The sequence below is a fragment of the Gorilla gorilla genome, chromosome 5 (assembly GCF_029281585.2).
Source record: "Gorilla gorilla gorilla isolate KB3781 chromosome 5, NHGRI_mGorGor1-v2.1_pri, whole genome shotgun sequence".
Classification (NCBI taxonomy): domain Eukaryota; kingdom Metazoa; phylum Chordata; class Mammalia; order Primates; family Hominidae; genus Gorilla; species Gorilla gorilla.
In genome coordinates this window covers 145,622,537-145,643,573 of record NC_073229.2, presented here as the reverse complement: position 1 = coordinate 145,643,573, position 21,037 = coordinate 145,622,537, and the positions used below count along the sequence as shown (strand labels likewise).

The window sequence follows — 21,037 nt, the reverse complement described above, 5'->3', positions numbered from 1 at the left end:
AACAAAATCTGACAAGCTGTTCTAAATGTTAGAGCAAGGGTGGAAGGAATTTGGTAGAAGCTTTATACCATTTAATCTATTTTGACTTCAACTGTAGATTAAGGGTGAAAAAAAATGACAGTCGAAACTTTAGTTTTGAACAAAACATGAGAGGAAAGTATATTTTATAAGACCTCATGAATCAAAAAATTCTAGTGAGAGGCCAGACTGAAGAGACTAAGGGTATGGGCCAGGCGCGGTGGCTCAAGCCTGTAATCCCAGCACTTTGGGAAGCCGAGGAGGGCGGATCACGAGGTCAGGAGATCGAGACCATCCTGGCTAACATGGTGAAACCCCGTCTCTACTAAAAATACAAAAAATTCACGGGGCGTGGTGGCCGGCTCCTGTAGTCCCAGCTGCTCGGGAGGCTGAGGCAGGAGAATGGTGTGAACCCGGGAGGCGGAGCTTGTTGTGAGCCGACACCTTGCGCCTCTGCACTCTAGCCTGGGCGACGAAGAGAGACTCCGTCTCAAAAAAAACAAAAACAAAAACAAAAAAAACTAAGGGTATGAAAATGAAGAAGAAATATACAATTAAAAGCTCTAAACTGAAATAAATAACTTCAATCATTGTATAATTTCTTATATCTGCAGTCATTTTTAAAATTATGAATTATAAAATTATAAATTATAAGGTATTTCAAATATACAGAACATAATGTAACAGGCAAACATCTGTGGTAGTTTTAACTTACATTTAACTATAGATGACAGGATGCTGGATGTAGTTACATTTAATTTCCAGATTGCTTCAGTCTCACTGAAATTTGAAACTCATGAATGTTGGCCGGGCGCGGTGGCTCACGCCTGTAATCCCAGCACTTTGGGAGGCCGAGGCGGGCGGATCACGAGGTCAGGAGATCGAGACCATCCTGGCTAATATGGTGAAACCCCGTCTTTACTAAAAATACAAAAAATTAGCCGGGCGTGGTGGCGGGCGCCTGTAGTCCCAGCTACTCGGGAGGCTGAGGCAGGAGAATGGCGTGAATCCGGGAGGCGGAGCTTGCAGTGAGCTGAGATTGCGCCACTGCACTCCAGGCTGGGCGACAGAGCCAGACTCCGTCTCAGAAAAAAAAAAAAAAAAAAAAAAAGAAACTCATGAATGCAAGGTGGTTCCCCTCAAAGATTTTTAAATTACCTGCCCCCCAAAAGGGAGTCACTGACAAGCTTTTGAAAAATATAGAAAATTGTCCCAGAAGAACCACTGTCTTTAATCAGGTGTCTGCTGGTGTCTATCTTTGAATAGGTCCTATAGTGAGTAGCTTGGATGATTAGCATTTAATATGCTAGAGAATTATTAAGTCCATTTAATTCTAGTTGCTCTAAATTGAGGGAAACTTGAAATTCAGCCACAACTACATCAAAGTCTTCCAAGGCAATGGCCAATTTAGGTTCTGAGACTCTGGTGTTAAAGCTTTAAGTTCTGTGTTAACAAATCTCAGTATTTTACGCTTACCCACTAGAGTTCTTTGAGTTAGCCTCAGTTGCAGCCATTTTCTGACAATTTGACCTGAAGGTTAAATTCTTGTAGGGAAGGGTTTCTAAATTAGTTAACAGTGTTTAGGATTAATAAATGTTCCTGAAAATCTGAAATGTATAACTCTGAGTTTTTCAAAGCAGAAAGCAATCTTACACTTCTCTTTATTTGTTTTTAAAATAAAATACCCAAGCTTTGCACAGTGGCATGATCGTAGTCAATGAGGTTTATCCAGGGTGCGATTACTGCTAATTGAAAATTTTTCCCAATACTCCACCATGACTTCCAGAAATATAGTTGGCATTGACAATTTTTGACAGTCTCTGCAGAGGCTGAACAAAAAAATAAATAAAAATAAAAATGAAATTGGTCTGATAGGGTCACTCACACCTGTAATCCCAGCACATTGGAATGTTAAGGTGGGAGATCGCTGGAGGCCAGAGTTGGAGACCAGCCTAGGCAACCAAGGAAGACTCAGCCTCTACAAAAAAGAAAATTAAAAATTACCACTGGAGTGCATTGGTGCCACCTGCTCAGTAATCCCACCTACTCAGGAGGCTGACTCAGGACGATCCCTTGAGTCCAGGAGTTCGAGGCTACAGTGAGCTGTGATTGCACCTTAGCTGTGACTGCACTCCAGCCTGAGTGACAATGTGAGACCCAGTCTCTAAATAAAAAATAAAATAAAATAACACTTAGGGTTTCTGCTAATGTAGCCTCCAGAAACTATTTTACTGTCTTTACTAATTCTGATGAACGGTTTTGTAAAGAGTAACTGACTGACAAAAGACTCCAGCATGAAAGCCAGATCAGGCTCCATTTTGTTCCATATGCATAGGGACAAATGACACATCGCATTCAATAAGACTTGGGCATAGGGTTTACCTTCTAAAGTGGGTGCCTCATGAGACTGTTTTTATATTCAACAGGAAAGTGTGTGGGCATTGAAATTACACTACACGTCATAACCCAAATAAGCATTTAGTTATTGCAAGGAAACATCCGGAGACCAGAAGAAATAATCCAAATTAAAATTTCAACACTTTTGAAGACCAGGAAACTAATGCATAATTTCCTTCCTTAATGTTAAAAGAAATTAGCTTTCTTCTCTACACAATAGTCTTCTTTTTTCTGGTCTTCTTGAAGCAGTGTTTCTGTGGTATTTCTTCCACGTCTCCTCTTCAGTTCTGAAAATTGCCAGCTGCCAATTCTGACATGCCAAGGGCTAAGCTATATTTGCCCAACCAAGAAAAAGTAAAAACAGAATCTTGGAGCCGGTAAAGATTAGAAACATTTTTCTACACTGTTGGTGTGCTGTTTATAAAAAGAACTCACTTTCAGACTTTAATAAGTCCCCAAACTTCATTATTTTGCTCTCCCTCCAAGTACAAAGCACAGATGTTTTGGCATGTTGGAATCCGAAGTTTGGAATTTTTAGAAGAGGCCATGTGTGGGCAGGGAACTAGCACCCTAGGCAAATTGAGAGGTTCAGCCGTTTTCATAAAATAAAGTAAAAAACCAGCTCTTGGCCTGGAAGTTTCTTTTTTCTTTTTTTTTTTTTTTTGAGACTGAGTCTCACTCTGTCACCCAGGCTGGAGTGCAGTGGTGTGTTCTCAGCTCACTGCAACATCTGCCTCCAGGGTTTAAGTGATTCTCATGTCTCAGCCTCCTGAGTAGCTGGGATCACAGGTGTGTGCCACCACGCCAGGCTAATTTTTGTATTTTTAGTAGAGATGGGGTTTTACTATGTTGGCCAGGATGGTCTCGAACTCCAGACCTCAAGTTATCTACCTGCCTCAGCCTCCCAAAGTTGCTGGGATGACAGGCATGAGTCAACACACCCAGCTCAAATTTTTTAAACTTAAAATTTTATGCAAAAACTGAGTGTCAAATAAATATTTGCAGCATACCTTTCTAATACTTTTTAAACACAGTTCAATTTACTTTTTAGTAGGTAAAACCAGGCAGGCAGCCAATTAAGATAAGATGAAAAAAGGAAAATTTTTTTAAAACTGGAAGAATTTGTTGGGCATGGCGGCTTACACCTGTAATCCTAGCATTTTGGGAGGCCGAGGCGGGCGGGTCACCTGTGATGCCGAGTTCGAGACCAGCCTGACCAACATGGAGAAACTCTGTCTCTACTAAAAATACAAAATTAGCCGGGTGTGGTGGCGGGCACCTGTAATCCCAGCTACTTGGGAGGCTGAGGCAGGAGAATCACTTGAACCCAGGAGGTGGAGGTTGCGGTGAGACAAGATTGCGCCATTGCACTCCAGCCTTAGCAACAAGAGTGAAACTCCATCTCAAAAAAATAAAAAATAAAACTGGAAGAATTCACATTATAAGCTTCATGGGAGCGAAAGCTGTGGTCATTCTATGAATCCCCACTACTTAACAAAGTGCCCGGTACTTAGTTGATGTCTAAAATTTTTAACAGTGATTTCTGCTGAGAATTAGGACTTTTCTGGTGTGTATGTTGAGGTATAGAAAGAGGTGAGATACCTAACTCTTCATTGTAGATTGTAGTTCCTTAAGCTGTGTACATATATGATATGTATAATATAGATATATATATGAGATGTACATAAAATATTTTAAAATGGTAAAGTCTTAAAGTTGGGAAATGTTTAGGATGACCTGTATGACTATTTCTGAAAGATGAACTTGCTTTCCCTCCTCCATACACATGCATCAGAAATTTATTTTATACTTCTGCCCTACCACTTGTCTTATCATTTGTCCATCCACATCTTACCCTATATAAATACACACATACACTCAAATCATGTCTATTCCCCATATTAAATGCAAACATGCACAGACACATAGTGGGAGGTGAGTGCAGAGCATTTGCCTCTTCCATATAATTCTCAACCACTCAAGTAATAGTACTTGAAGAAGTATTCACACTACCAATTATATCAAATTGACAGGGAAACTGGCTTTTAGATAATCCTCTGACTTTAAACAAATGACACAATCTTTTTTCATCCAAAAACAAATTATAAAGGAGCAACTGAACTGAACTAAGCACCTTTTTTTTTTTTTTGAGACGGAGTCTCGCTCTGTCGCCCAGGCCGGAGTGCAGTGGCGCGATCTCGGCTCACTGCAAGCTCCGCCTCCTGGTTTCACGCCATTCTCCTGCCTCAGCCTCCCAAGTAGCTGGGGCAACAGGCATGCGCCACCACGCCTGGCTAATTTTTTTTTGTATTTTTAGTAGAGACAGGGTTTCACGGTGTTAGCCAGGATGGTCTCGATCTCCTGACCTCGTGATCCACCCGCCTCGGCCTCCCAAAGTGCTGGGATTACAGGCCTGAGCCACTGTGCCCGGCGTAGATTACTTCTAAATTACTGATATTTTCTGCTCCAGTAACTCACCAGTTTGCTTTGTGGTGGATAATAGATGTTAATGTAAATAATTTTAATAAGTTATAACAGAAAACATCCTTGAAGTGCGACTTAAAGTGTCAATATTTTATATTTAAAACTACAACAATATTATCAATTGCCCAGAATTGTTCTACTCCCTTTGAATGGTTGTTTTTCTTGGGTATCTTGAATTTTTTAAACCTTGTTTTCTGTATTTTTACAATATTGTGTACCGAAATTAAGATGAATTTTATTCTTTTGCTGCTTCATGTAACTATACTCAAACTGACCCCATTATTATTCTTGTTTCTCCAGGAGGCTTTCCAGCTTTAAAATTTCATCATCATTAAGATTTTGTGCTTACTCGTGTCATGTCTGACCTACTAAATTACTCAGTATTTCCTTTTTTTTTCTTTAGATGGAGTTTCGCTCTTGTTGCCCATGCTGGAGTGAAATGGGGCGATCTCGGCTAACTGCAACCTCCGCCTCCCGAGTGGCTGGGATTACAGGCATATGCCACTATGCCCAGCTAATTTTGTATTTTTGGTAGAGACAGGGTTTCTCCATGTTGGTCAGGCTGGTCTGGAACTCCCAACATCTGGTGATCCACCCACCTCGGCCTCCCAAAGTGCTGGGATTACAGGCTCAATATTTCCTTATTTCAAACTCTATCACACATCCCATTAAAGATATATTTCAAATTCAATGCTTTATCTTCCTTTTGGTTCAATAAATATCCAAAAATGTTTACAATTTATGTTGCATTGAACAGAGCTAATGATAAATATTGTCCCTGAAAACATGACTGTTATTTGCTGAAGTTCTGATAACCAATAGAAATGTGTTTAAATAATCTCAAATAGATGCCGTCAATGAGTTTTAAATATAGGCCAGGTGCGGTGGCTCACCCGTGTAATCCCAACACTTTGGGAGGCTGAGGTGGGCGGATCACGAGGTCAGGAGTTCCAGACCAGCCTGGCCAACATGGTGAAACCCCATCTCTACTAAAAATACAAAAATTAGCCAGGTGCGGTGGCGGTGCCTGTAATCCCAGCTATTCGGGAGAGTGAGGCAGGAGAATTGCTTGAACCCGGGAGGCAAGGGTTGCAGTGAGACGAGATCGCACCACTGCACTCCAGCCTGGGTGACAGAGCAAGACTCCATCTCGGCAGGGGAAACAAATCACATGGAATATAGAGGCTATGTTTATACTAAATTAAAACTTTATTGAATAAAGAACACTCTCCAGAACACATGATCTGATGGACTAGGTCTACATTACATGCAATGAAGCTGAACATGACCGTAGTTTAACATGGAATGTCAAACAAATTAGTAATTTTCATTGTACAAAACTGTTTATGTAGCTGACATGCATGCAAGAAGAAAAGTGTCATACTCAGCATTTTCACCAATCTTCTGTGATGAGTTTTTAAAAAGGCATTTGGAGAAACTGGTAGATGTCTTCAACATATAGTTCAAATAAATTAGTTGTATGTGTACTACTGAATCCTCTTTCAACCTCTCTTGCATTCCAAATAAAACCTTAGTGCAAACATCAAAGTTGCTGGTCACTCCAAAAGACTGTTAAACTCATAATAGAATACAAGTTCTGAATTACTGTGTATTAAGTAGGAAAACCCAAGAATACCAGTTACTGCAAAATTCATTTAGGCACATTTAATAGTCCACTCTAAGCATTTTTTCTAAGTCTCTCACATTAATGACTAAAGCCTGTTTACAGTACTAAAATTCTATCATTCAAGCATCAATGATTACATTTCATAAAAAGGAAATTCATTTCAGTAATAGCATTACTGCTATATCCTAAAAAAAGGAGAGAAAATAAAGAATCATAATTAACAAAACCAGTATCCATAATAGGATACACGGGGAAAAACATTTTAGGAGAAAAAAAAAGTGTGCTTTACTTGCCACAGCAGGAATTATATAATGTAAACACCATATTGGCCCACACCACAAAAATCCATGAGAAAGGTTCAAATTTGAACACCGTATGTGCATTATTTTCAAATCCGTGTTTGTGAGTTTATACTGTATCTGCTTGTACCAATACATGACAAACAAAACAAACTCTTCCACACACATACAAGTGATTGTTAAATATTAAGCATGGCTTGATTCCCTGACTTTAGCTCAAAAAAAGAAAAATGTTAAGTGACATCCCAACTGTCTTAAAAATGTTTACAGAAACCGTTAAATGAATGTGAGTAGTAGCTGAGGAATGATGAAAAAGTGATGGTAATGATATTGTGCAAGTGGATGGAAAAAGAATATACGTATTTGCAAATGCATGGAAAATCTTATTCTGTGGGCCTTGTCTGAATTTTAAACTGATACCAAGAATAAAAAAATATAGTAGCACAAGTCCATTGACACCTGGAGGGTCAGGCCTAGAAAGCTTACCTTCAAAGTGCAAATTTTAACAATGGAATGTTTTAGCAGGGACTTAAGGACAATCCTCTGTCTTTTTCTTGTTGAAAAGACCTAAGATGTTCAGGAAGTATTTATTCCTGGCCACAATTATTTCAGTTTCTTGGTAAAACAAAAATATTTAGCCACAATTACCACCCACTCATTCACATACACAGAACCATTCTTAGGGGTGTTTGCGGGGAGAAAAAGCCCTTATCTATGTATCACCTAATGGAACTCTTATTTATAATCTAAGTTCTTTGAATCCACTACTTTAAATACCAACATGCACCTCTCTTATCCCCTCCCTCTCCACCCATCTACCCCATACACCCCCAGTGAACCTAGGTATTCTAATGTCTTTGTGTTTTCTAAGCCTCATGAATAAGGCTGTTGAGTACCACCTCCACCGGATCAAAATTAACACCTGGTGCACTTTCTACAGCACCTTTTTTCTTCTCCACAATTGAGTGGAATCTTGATGCTTTCAAGCCTGTATCTAGATCTCCAGGTCATCAGGCCGAGGTCTGCTGCTGGCACGACTGCTGGCTCTGCTTGAAGGTCGCTGGTCCACAATGGCTAGTGGCTGTAATTCATGTCCAGCAGCTAGTTTTTTAGAATTCTGGTTATCATCGGGGAAATCAAAAGGCTGTGCATGGGAGTTAGAGATGGTGCTTCCCGCCTGCCCCATTCTATTTTGTTCTGCACTGTAATTAGCCCAGTTTTGCTCACTTGCTTGCTTGTTGTAATTGCGGCAAGAAGAATTGTTTCTGTCGCCAGTAACCAGCTTGTACCCAGGAGGAGACATAGGTGAGAGGGGAGCGGTTGGTGAGGAGCAGCCATTGAAATAAGCATATTTTTGAGACCCACAGTCTTTGGCAGGGCTCAGCGTGCCACTGGTCGCATGGTAAGGGTCGCTCTTTCCCTTAACCCGATCCTTAACGCCCTTGAAGAAAACATAGAAGAGTTCAATGATATTCAAGGCCAGGGACACCAAGGACACCACCAGCATGAAGATGATGAAGATGGTTTTCTCCGTGGGGCGAGAGAGGAAACAGTCCACCTGATGTGGGCAGGGATCTCTTTTGCAAGTGTAAACAGCACTCAAGCTGAATCCATAGATGTACCACTGGATCAGCAAGAAGGCCACCTCAAAGATAGACTTGAAGAGGATACTGATGATGTAGGTTCGCAGCAACCCCCCTCGCATTTTCACCTTACCATGCTCTTCAATACCGTACTTGAACTTCTTTATCTCAATCTGCTTCAAGTGCATGTCTACATTGACACCATCAGTTTGGGCAACCTTGAGTTCTTCCTCTTTCTTGTTCAGTTTCTCTTCCTTTCGCATCACATAGAACACATGAGCCAGGTACAAGAGTGTGGGTACAGACACAAATATGATCTGCAGGACCCAGAAGCGCACATGAGAGATTGGGAAAGACTTGTCATAGCAGACGTTTTCACAACCAGGTTGCTGAGTGTTACAACGAAAGGCAGACTGCTCATCTCCCCAGGCTGACTCAACCGCTGTCCCCAGCAGCAGGATTCGGAAAATGAAAAGTACTGACAGCCACACCTTCCCTCCAGCAGTTGAGTAGGCTTGAACTTTGTCAAGGAGTTTGCCTAAGGCGCTCCAGTCACCCATGTTGCCTGGGCACCACCTGAAAGAAACAAAGAGACAATTCAAGGATCACAGATTGCAAATTACTAGTTTAACATTTAGTACCTTTCAGGTGATAGTCAAAATACTACCAATGGTTTCACGTATTTCTAACATTCTTTCACAAAAAACCAAGTGCAAACTCTTCCTGTCCCATTTTTGCCAACGAAGAAAAGATCTAACAAGTGTTTTGTTTTGTTTTGTTTTGTTTGTTGAGACAAAGTAAGTCTTAGAAGCAACAGATGATGAGTTGCAGTCTTTAACCTGGGAAGGTGTATTGCTTGCTCAACCACTGCCTTGCTGTGTGACTTGAGAAGCCACCTGTGCTAAGCCTCTGCTCCTTTTATTTGTCTGATAAATGAGGACAGTTTTTGCCTGGTAGGTCTGTGTTTGCTTAGCAAAATCCTGATGTGTGTTATTCAAAGCATAGGTATCAAGAATCCAGGTAAGAATACCTATAAACACACATCCATAACCTTCTTTCCAAAACTTTAATGCTATTATATATCATTTTATTACTAATTTCACTCTGAAAGATTTTTTTTTTTTTTAAGATGGAGTTTCCCTCTTGTTGCCCAGGCTGGAGTGCAATGGCACAATCTCAGCTCACCACAACTTCCGCCTCTTAGGTTCCAGCGATTCTCCTGCCTCAGCCTCCTAAGTAGCTGGGATTACAGGCATGTGCCATCATGCCTGGCTAATTTTGTATTTTTGGTAGAGATGAGGTTTCTCCATGTTGCTCAGGCTGGCCTCGAACTCCTGACCTCAGGTGATCCACCTGCCTCAGCCTCCCAAAGTGCTGGGATTACAGGTGTGAGCCAGCACGCCTGGCCTCTGGAAGATTTTTCAATGGTATATCAAGTGTAATTTGTGCATACCCTATATTATTGTCATTTACACTTTTCTGTTTCTTTTTTTAGAGACAGGATTTCACTATGCTGCCCAGGCTCCTGGGCTCAAGCAATCCTCCTGCCTTAGCCTCCCAAGAAATGGTGACTATTTTTTTCTTAAGCAGTGACTTATGTAGCTCAGAAGTCAGCCTTCTGTCCAGAGAAAAAGTAGGCTGTATGGAAATATACTCTTTTGCTACAATGTGTCATTGTATGTAGAAACCTACTTTGAAAAACAAAGACTAAATACACATCACACTTCAAGTAAAAAGTTCATTTTGTCTCAATACTACTTACAGCCTTATTAAAAAACAAACAAACAAAACCTACTTCAGGGTGTTTTCTCCAGCCAGAAAAGATTGGTTTTCATCTTTTCATTGTTATATACTTTAAAGTTCCCTTACTGGGCTTTGGACCCTCAGGCTATACATCCCATTTAACTTCTTATCAATATCTAGCTATCTAAATTCTATGACTTCTCCATTACTGAGGATAAGAAAAAGATCTGGCCAGGTGTGGTGGCTCACGCCTATAATGCACTCACGCCTATAAGCACTTTGGGAGGCGGGTGGATCATGAGGTCAGGAGATTCAGACCATCCTGGCTAACATGGTGAAACCCCGTCTCTACAAAAAATACAAGAAATTAGCCAGGCATGGTGGTGGGAGCCTGTAGTCCCAGCTACTCGGGAGGCTAAGGCAAGAGAATCGCTTGAACCCGGGAGGCGGAGCTTGCAGAGATCATGCCACTGCACTCCAGCCTGGGTGACAAAGAGATACTCCATCTCAATAAAAAGATGTAAGTCAGTAGAAACCAACAAGAATCCCCAAAGTTGTCTAGTTCAATTTATGCTTCTAATTGCCAATTATCCATTTAGCTGATAAAAATTGAGGTTCTCAGAGGTTCTCAGGGTATATGAAATATTTAGCTATAGACAGAGCCAGAAGAAGATTCACAATCCCCAGGCAAGTCTTTTCAATGCCTCACACTGGTTTTAAAAGTACAGTAAGGCTGCACTAAAGCTAGAAATGTTTCCAGGCTTTGATATATACAACCTTAGCCAGGGCTGAAAGTTGGGAAGAAGTGAGTAACATGATGTGGCAGGCATAGGGAATATAGGCTAATTTTCAGCAGATAGTAGTAATTGGAGGCTTTAGAAAAGGACAAATTAGTCAAAGATTGTTTAATAATTAAAAACAAGCAAAGCTAAGACTTTGCAGGAGCGTAGTAATGAATTCTAAATAGAGTATCTAAAGGTAGGATTATTTAGGCTTCTTAGAAATACGTTCACTATCTGAATATAAAGGAGTTTCTCTTCTGGTGTTGAACTATTGAGCTGTATCTCCTTGTAGGAAGTAAATGAAATCCAGGGGAGTCTTCTTCCTCAGTAAGCAACATTACATTTCTGTCTAATGACTGCGTCTCCCGGCCATAGAGAACAAGAAAAAATGAAATGGGCACCTGACCTGGGATTTCCTGGACCGAACAAAGAAGCGATGGCTGAGCCATAAAGCTAAACTATGCACCAGCTAGATGGTACCGCGGTATCACGGGTACATTTGATGACAGCCCAGGGACTGGTGCCAAAGAATGCTGAATAAGAGTGGGAGGTGGGTGTGAAGGCCACAGAAATAACACTCCCCCAATGGTCATAAAAAAGGGAGCTTCCCTTTTACTTAGGAAGGGTCATTTTAGATTCTGAAGTGACAAGTTAGAAAGTGAAATTGATGTATGAAAACAGCATCAATTTAAAACAGCAGTCAAATAAGAACAAAGGCTTGAAAGGCTGACAAAGACAGTTGAATAGCCAAGGAAAGGCTTGAAGTGAGGGAGTAATTTAGCCGTGATGGACAGTTTGATGGTGAGAGAATGTGAAAGAAAAAAAACCCTACAATTTAGCAGAAAATACTAGACTGGAAATGAAGAAGTATAGTCCATGAAGGTCAGACAAACAGAATCTTTGGAGCTATATCAATAGACAGTTTCTATGTGATGATGTGTAAAATTGGCCCTAATTCTGTTTGTAAAAAATTACAGTATTTTGCCAGTGTCATCTGCTTTTGCTCACATATTTCAATTGCTAGGGGAAAAAATAACAAAAACAATCAAGTATAAAAAGATAAACTGTTTGCATACATCTCATCACATTCATGCAACGATTGAGCTGAAGACAAACCTATCATATCTAGAAATATGACCAGGCACAACAGAAGTTATTTTAGCTAGGATTTCATCATTACTCAAAGTAAAATATGATTGTGTAGATGCTTATAGTAATTCATCACTAAGTTTATTTACATTCTAGTAACAAACTATAGAAATGATCCCTGAAAGTATAGTCTTTATTTACATTCTATAAAAAAATTCATGATACATGACTTTCATATAATTTTGAGATTCTACAAAAACACTCCACAGTTCCATAGTATGTGAACTAAGTCATCAGACAGCTCTTCATTAGTTCTTTTTTAATACTCTAGTAACTTAATTGCAAAGTTGTCTTTTCTTTAAGCACCCATGCAGTTGTCATTTGCATTAATGAGTTATACTCTTTCATCTTAATAAGATATGAATTATCGAATTGGACACCGAGTATCCTGTAACATGTAGCTACCTGTCGATCACCACTATCATAGATACCATCAAATAATGTTTAATGTGACAGCTGCCCAAAAACAGGTAACAAAAATTGTTCCCTTTTTTTTGGTAGTTGCTCACTTTGCCATGAATCAAATTTTGGCAACTGGTTGTTCCTCCCTGCTGCACCTTCCCAAACTGGTTTAATATCTTCATTTTTCCAAGTCTTGTATGGTAAGTCAATATCCTCTTATAATAAAAGGGCATAATTATATGTTTACAGAATCCCCGGCATTGATCTACAGACTATAAACCGCACTTTTATTCACCAGGGTGAAACAGGTATATTTCTTATTTGATACGTGAGAAGACCAACGCAGCTGGACATATCACATATATTCATGCCTTCACCTCTAGGATACTGAGTTGGTGCTTTATATGTAGACCAAGTTCTGTCTAAGAGGAGTTGTGCAAAGTTCTTGTTAAGAGTAGAGTCTTAGCAGCTGGACCACGCTTTTTGCCATCTATGCACCATGTTAGATTACATTTCCATTGCTCTTCATGGCTCCCTAGACTGGATGGATGCCCAAAGCTACAGGCACTAAGTGTGACCAGCCTGAGGCCCCTCTGGCCCCTTTCCTGAACTGCATCACAGTCACTTGGCAGCATTTGTTAAAAACATACATTCCTGGTCTTCACCAGTCTGAATGAATCTGAATTTCTGGAGGTGGGGCCTAGGAAGTAAGGTTTTTTTGGTGTTTGTTACTATTCTTGACATTTCTGGCCCTTTCTTGTTCAAAATATTTAGGAGTGGGAGAAATGTCAGGAAAGTAGAAGGAACAATCTAAAAAATCCAAGGGGCTGAGTACCAGGAGCAGCAGCTCTCTGGGCACCCGGCATTGAGGTCAGCCTTGGCTCCACAGCCCCTTGTCACTCCTTACATCTCCATCTGCAGCTCCCTGAGAGCAGAAGAACTTAAACGCTTTAATTCAAATGAGATCTCTTAAAAATAAAGCTTTGATTTTAAATTACATTTGACTATGCCTTTTGCTAGAGCATGTGCCGAAGTTGCAGTCAAGTCTTTCCATGCCATTAATATACTAATAGTTATTAGAATTAACTATTTTACTATCGACTTTAAATATTTTTCTCAAGAAGAGACAAATGTAATGAGTTGAGAATGGAGACTTAAATAAAGGTAAATAGGATTATTGAAAACTAAAGTGAAATTTGATATCCAGCATCTTTTTATGGTTGAAAGAAAAGAGAAGGTGAAGGTCTTTAATATCTGAAAGAATAAAATCAGAGTCTAAACCTACATAAGGAAATGTCTATGGAAGTTCCCGATAAAATCATTTAATGGATTTCTTGGGAGGAAAGGGAAATCATGTGTGTGTCTAACGTACTAACACCCAAAAATATTCATGCCCAAAAACTCAAATGCAAACCCTTGTAATGTTTTCTTTCACTTTTATAATAACCTCTGCCCCTCCAGTAAATGTCATTGAGTGAACTCAGTTGTCTATTCCTCCACACTTAAAACAGCCACCCTTAGCTTGATCTCAGCCATCATCAGTTTGCTAGGTTTCATGTCATTAGCCTGGTCACCCTACTTGCCAACCTATACTCCGAGTAATCAGTCAATCTTGAGAAAACAAACCAACAATCAGCTTGGTTTGATGAGCTCTGCTCCATCCACGCAGCTCACATCCTCACTTGTTGCAGGTCTCACCTCATCAGCCAACTTTCCTGACCACCAAATATGAAATAGCAACATCCTTTCCCCAGTCCTGTCATTTCCTATTCCCTTTGCCCTAGTTTTTAAAAAATTATTACTTTAATAGACTTCCTCTCTACTTGATATAGTAAATATTTGCCTGATTACTATGTACCTCCTTCCATGAGAAGGATTTATTATTTGCCTTACTTAACTGGAATGTGAACAATACGAGGGAGTTTGCTTTGTTCACTGCTGTATCCCCAGTGCTTAAAAGAGTAAGAGATGTGGCTCACACCTGTAATTCCAGCACTTTGGGAGGCCGAGGTGGGAGGATCATCTGAGGTCAAGAGTTTGAGATCAGCCTGGCCAACATAGTGAAATCCCATCTCTACTAAAAACACAAAAAAGTAGACCGGGTGCGGTGGCTCAAGCCTGTAGTCCCAGCACTTTGGGAGGCCGAGGCGGGCGGATCACGAGGTTAGGAGATAGAGACCATCCTGGCTAACACGGTGAAACCCCGTCTCTACTAAAAATAAAAAAAATACAAAAAAATTAGCCGGGCTTGGTGGCGGGCGCCTGTAGTCCCAGCTACTCGGGAGGCTGAGGCAGGAGAATGGCGTGAACCCGGGAGGCGGAGCTTGCAGTGAGCCGGGATCGCGCCACTGCACTCCAGCCTGGGCGACAGAGCGAGACTCCGTCTCAAAGAAAAAAACGACAATAAATAAATAAATAAATAAATAAATAAAAAAAACAAAAAAGTAGCCAGGCGTGGTGGCGGGTGCCTGTAATCCCAGCTACTCTGGAGGCTGAGGCAGGAGAATTGCTTGAACCCGGGAGGCGGAGGCTGCAGTGAGCAGAGATCACACCACCGCACTCCAACCTGGATGACAGAGTGAAACTCCGTCTCAAAAAAGAAAAGAAAAGAAAAGAAAAGAATTAATTAATTGGGGTATAGCTACATGTTAAATGAATTAAATGGGGCTTCCACAAAAAATAGAAAGATACTGTGCAAAAAAAAAAAAGTTTTTGTTTTTTTTTTCTGTCTCTTTGGGATTCTCTTAATTGTAGTTATATCTCAAATTTCTAAAGTTTCAAATTAATTAAAAAGGAAACTTCACAGTAAAAAAGTATTGTCATCATCTCATTCTCATACTGTTAAATTTTCAAGTGACAATTGCTGAAACAGAGAACCGTTTGTTGAAACAACATGCTTCAAATGATTCCTGAGCAGGCAAAAGAGCTAAATTAAGAAAAAAGGCTCTTTACAACCCCCACTGCTAAATTTGACAGGCTTAAAAAAAAAAAGAAAAAAGAAAAAAGGCTTTTTAACAAAGAGCTTCCTGAATTTGTTAAATGAGATCCTAATGAGGGTTAGGATTCTTGTAGAACTGCATCAGGTATCATGCTTGTACATTCAGTTCACTGTTAGGTTGTTGCAGGTTAAGATTTAAAACAAAAAACAAAAAAAAAAAAGAAAAAACACAACTGTGTGGTTGTCCCCTAGTTCTATGATGTTCTAACTCCGATTGCACCACACAATTTTATTGTAGCCAAGGACACTATTACAAGAAGAAATAGCCTGTTTAAAATCGTGTTTATTTCAAGAATGATAAATATCGGGGAAGGCTAGGGCTCTGAAGAGGAAGAGCAGCAGTTGATATTAACCCTGGTTAATGTAACATCTTTACATTCTGAGTCTATGCAGGCACTAAAGTGATTAGAATCAAGTACCATGGAAAAGATTCCCAGTTCATCAGTTTAATACCCAACCTTTACCTCCTTATTTATACCTAGATGGCCTAACTATAGTGTATCAAACTTACTGTATGTAAAAATCTATTTATAAAGAATTGCACATTTGTGTAGGTATTTGATGTTGTGAACTGCTTATTTTGGGGGCAGAGGGGAGGACAACATAAAAACACCAACAAGCCTTCCTTCCCCAGCTCTTACCCCTCCTCATCACTGAACTTACATTAGCATCCACTTAATGAGATGAGATGGGGATTGAGGTGTGAGGAACCCCAACCAAAGAGAGGATGGTGCATCCCATAAAAGACAATCCTCTCCCTAGTTCAACAGCTACTACTCAATTCTCCCCCAAAACAAGTTTCTCAAGATCAATTTAGGGCTACCAGAGAGAAAATCCCAAGTCAGAAGCTGAGGCTAAAAGCCATGTTCTTCAATTGTGATGTAACTTAATATATTTCTATCAGTCCTTGGCGTTTCCTCTGCCCCTACTCTTACTTCCACCTCCAAATTGACTATTTTTAGTGAATAGCCTTGTTATTTTATAATCATATAAAGACACCCTTAGGGCCCTCACAAGTGTATTGATTAAGATAGTCTATTTTTTTCAATGAGAATTTAATAAATAACTCATGCATGTGATGCCCTTAGTAACAGCTCAGTAAAGTTTGGTTCTTACTCTTTAGACGACCTTTAGATATAGCTCATTTGGTTTTAAATTTTTCATCTTTTCTTTAGCAAAACAGCAACTAAGAAATGATTGACAAACATACATTTTCTTTTTAAAAAAATTTTTTATAGAGGTGTGGTCTTGCTATGTTGCTCAGGCTGGTTTTAAACTCCTGGCCCCAAGCGATCCTCCCACCTCAGCCTCTCAAAGGGCTAGGATTACAGGCATGAGCCATCATGCCCAGCTGACGATAAACATATATTTTTCTTAAAATATTATTTTAAAAGCATAGGGAAATTGGAATGTGAAATTTATGAAATTGTATAAGCCACTGATGTATTTAAAAAAAAGAGCTAACCACAGTTTGAAAACAGGTAAAAGACAATCTGTACATACATAGTTAAAAGGTGACTTCAGATGGAGGATTTAAGCAATTATGCTAAGAATTTAAAAAATATATACATTAATCTCCCATGGAAGAGATGCTCTGGAGATTTTTTAAAACTTGAATTATCCATACGGAATATTACATTAATAAACACTAGATAATTACTTTTTCTCTCCAGAGTTGAACTGGTGTGTGCGGATAAGCTCCCACACATCTCTTCAAATAACTGAGAATCCTGAAGATAAGTCAGAACAACAGGAAAGGCGGAGTGGAAGGTATTAATCACTGGTGACTGTCCTATCATTCCCTTCCCTGCGGGTATCATATATAAAGGCTCAAACCAAGCTACACCCCTGGATGTAGAGAAAAGAAAAGAAAGAATGCACCCCGTGTTTTCCCTCCTTCTCTATGCAGGAATTGGAAACATCTAAGTAACAAAGCAACCTTCAGTATCTGAAAGCACAGCCTTTTATCTGCCTCCTGCGGAGCATCTTTGCAACCATGTTTCCCAAGGAGGGTGACAGCATTGTTGGTATCACAGTCGCCAAGGGTGAGGAACTCAGTGGCTGGGTTGAGAACCCTCAGAAGGCATTAGAAAAATGTGGAACATGTTTAAACAGTGAAGAAAGTAGGAGCAAAGCACTACCACTGCATTTTCCCAGGTAACCAGTCTACCCTCACTTTGGGAAGTACAAAGCACCCCCACACTGGGGGAACAATGTTCTAATAATATAGAATCAACATCGCCAGGACGGAATGGAATGTACTGCCTTTGCTTGGTATAATTTCCAGTCAATTCGGCCTACCCAGAAGTAATTAGTCTTCTCCCAAAAGTGTTTTCTGTCTAACTGGCTTATTTCATTCCTGGCGCGGGGGGGGGGAGGGGAGCGCTCGCTTAATGAAATCTCTGCATTACTAGACGCTTTAATTTCCAGTTATCCTTGCACAAAAGTAAACATTAGGCTTCCTCACAGGGACACTTTTCACCGAGTTCAAATGCGCCCGATTTTCAGAGGGCGATATTCAGTATCTTTCTTGTCGTTACTAACTGGGTCGGGGAAGCAAAAGAAATTCAACCGTCTTCCAAATAAAGCCACGCTTCTTTTTACAACATTGTGTAGCTCTCCCCTTCCCACCCCTACTTTGTACCTGGAGAGAAAGAGAAGCACGCCTTTTGGGAGCAAGGAGAGCTTATCGATGAGCGTTATCAGAAACCCCCAGCAAAGGCTGGCTGGGTCACTAAAGGGGCAGGGTGGGCGCAGCGCTGCTACGACCGTGAGGCGCGCGTCTCGGAAACAGGCTGACTTGCCCCGGACGCGTCATCAGCTTCCCGAGGGTCTCTCCTCCCTGCCCTTTCCCCTTGAGCCGCCCCGCCTCATTCTCGGGAAGTTTCAGGAACTTCCAGGGGAGTTGCAAGTGCAATTTAACAACGCGGAGATAGTGGGATTCAGCAAGTTTAAGAGGAAAAAAAAAAAAAAAAGGGCTGGTGTGAGAGGGATGGGAAATTAGATTGACAACTTTAATTAAATCAACCATTTGTTCTTCTACCATTTGGCACGAGCCCATCTCTCCTCCTATCCCTCCCACCCCGCACCCCGGGTTCCTTTGCAGTGACGAACTCGGACCTGAGCTCGATTTGACTTGTGAGGATTTGGGGGAAACATCCCAAAACCGAGCTGGTTCGGGCAGCGAAGGCGCGGGAAGGATCCCGGCAGACGCTAAGATGGCAGGAGGCTCCCCGCGCCCATCCGGCCCACGGCCTCCGCAAAGCTTTCATTTTTATTTGCTTTTCAGCATTCACTGGTGCAAATACTTCCACTGCAGGGTCACGTCAAGAATCTAAACTAATTATTTTAGTTTGTAGATTTACACAGAACAGAAAATCTTTACCGGGCACAAAAATGCATGGCTGCATTTCTGGTGAACAGAATGGGTGTTACCAATAAAAGTATTTTAAAAATTGAACCCTTTTAAACAACGTATTAGCGTTATCTTTGCCCTAGGAGCTCCAGCTCCAAAGAACTGCCCCAGAGTTCCGAATTCTGTTACAGGTTCGAGCAGAGGGAAGGTGCGGGGCGGCGGGTGTTGGCGGGGGGAGCTCCCAAAGCGCTGTTTAAGAAAGTTTTTTTCCTGCTCTTTCTAAGAGCTCCCGTTTTAGGAGACGGTTTTGGAAAAGCACCCTGGCATACACTCTTTTAAACGTCTGATCTCTAATGCTCTGTAACTAACCACCAGCCGTTCAAGAGATTTCATCTCCTAAACTGCCAACGTGGTCGAGTAAAAGCTGTCTCTCCTGAGGGTCTCAAATCTTTCCATAGCGGTTGCTAACACAAAGTAACAATTTACTGTTGATTTTTAAAGCATAATATTAATACTCTTGAATTTTATACCTTTTTGTTTAATGGGGAAAATTCTAGGAAGGAACCACGTGGAAGTCAAGTAACCACGATGTTTTAACAAAGCACTTTGTCACAAAAGAAGTTGGCTTTGCAAAGCTATAGAACATCAATCAAGATTTCCATATGAAAAAAGCACTTTATTCTATGAAGTGTAGAATACTATAGGAAGCACGCTAAGCAAATTTGCACTTTGATTTTTCCGATGTAGTCAGTCAAATCCCCCAACCCAGGCGCCTAACCGCCCCCCCCCCACCCAACAAATGATAGCACCTAGACTATTACTGATTACAAAAAAACAAAAACAAAATAAAATGATACTCTAAAATGAAAAACCAAACATCCAGTAAACTAATCCTTTATTCTAATCGGAAAGGTTTGAACCTTTTCACCTGTTGCAATGTTAATAGAAACTTTTTTAACAGTCAAAATATATATTTGGTACAATAAATTTTAACTTTAAAACTATAGAAACACTTTCAAATCCATCAATCCATTTACAGTATCATAATTCAAAATTACATTTAACATTTTAAAACTTTAGAAAAGTTTTACTTGTAGAAAAAGAAACTAATAGGTAACGTGTTCTCATTTTTTAAAAACTTACTCTTTTGCTTAAAAGTAGTGAAGTCACGCCAAGTGATTGAACTCCTTGGAGGATGAAGTAAAATGAAAAGGCAAGTTCAGGCACTCAGACCTGTCTATTTAAAGTTTAAAACTCCGCTGCTGTTTGGTACTTTCCTCACGCTTTCCCCCTAATGAAAGAAAAGTGCTGATACCTCGTAAAAGCTTTTTTGTAACTTGGAGCACAGAGCTTTTAAAAGTTTCAAGCCACTGACTCAACTGGGAGGAGGGGCTAGAAGAAAGGGGAGGGCAAAGGGAAAGGCTGGGAGGAGGTAGGGAGGAGGCTGGTAAATGTGGAAGGGCTGGGGGTAGAAGAGGCAAAGAGCAGCAGTGGGATCAGGATAAAGTTGTACTTTAAATTTGCTGATGAGGAAAAATAAAAAAGCATTAGGGACATGAACGCCTCTACTTGGAGTTGCTCCTCACACATAAGAATCATTGATTATAGTGCTTGCTTCACCAGAAGACCAGGGATAATGGGGGAAAAAGGTGTATATTTTTATTACAACATCGTCTAACATTTTTAAAGTAGCTTACAATAAATAAAAATGGTGGGGAAGCATATAACCAGTTCAAGCTTGTTTCACATTGACCAAGGTGTGTGAAGTTAGAGGTAGGTGTGAGTGACCTGTTTGATGATCTAATTCCCTTCCTTTAAATGTAAGCAAGGACAACTAACAAAGGGAATGGTGGAGATGGGAGAGAGACATTTCAAAAATTGACATAGATGAAGAAAAGTCCATACCCAATCCATCTTTCAACCCCTTGACTGCTTTGAATTTTTACTTTCTTTCAGTTTAGCAAAAGGCTGTGTGTGTATATACATTTTTTACATATATAGCATGTTTTGTTTGCCTATGAAATCTTGATATCTGACCTCTACCATGTCTCCAGAAAACTAAGAATTTATATTAAGGCCCTATTTATGCCAGGACACTAAAACCCAAATCTGTAGTGAAATGTGAGGATTTTAAAAATACAGACTATGGTTGCATTAAGTAGGTTCCCAAACTATTCAGCCCTCCTTAAAATCAGTTCCC

General features: G+C 40.3%; 1 protein-coding gene, 1 non-coding gene and 1 pseudogene across 2 annotated transcripts; 1 reads left to right on the top strand and 2 right to left on the bottom strand.

The window, feature by feature from the left end:
* Positions 1-1,706: 1,706 nt before the first annotated feature.
* Positions 1,707-1,847, top strand: LOC115935055 (U4 spliceosomal RNA). Its single transcript, XR_004070772.1, has one exon. It is a non-coding gene; the product is annotated as a U4 spliceosomal RNA (small nuclear RNA).
* Positions 1,848-6,089: 4,242 nt separating this feature from the next.
* GJA1 (gap junction protein alpha 1) lies at positions 6,090-20,362 on the bottom strand. The gene is made up of 2 exons (XM_004044611.4): positions 19,981-20,362; positions 6,090-8,984 (listed from the first exon to the last, which is right to left on the bottom strand). The coding sequence occupies exon 2, from the start codon at positions 8,966-8,968 to the stop codon at positions 7,820-7,822; it is 1,149 nt and encodes a 382-aa protein (XP_004044659.1). The 5' UTR covers positions 8,969-8,984; positions 19,981-20,362; the 3' UTR covers positions 6,090-7,819.
* On the bottom strand, positions 12,140-12,216 carry LOC115935050 (uncharacterized; annotated as a pseudogene).
* Positions 20,363-21,037: the final 675 nt, after the last annotated feature.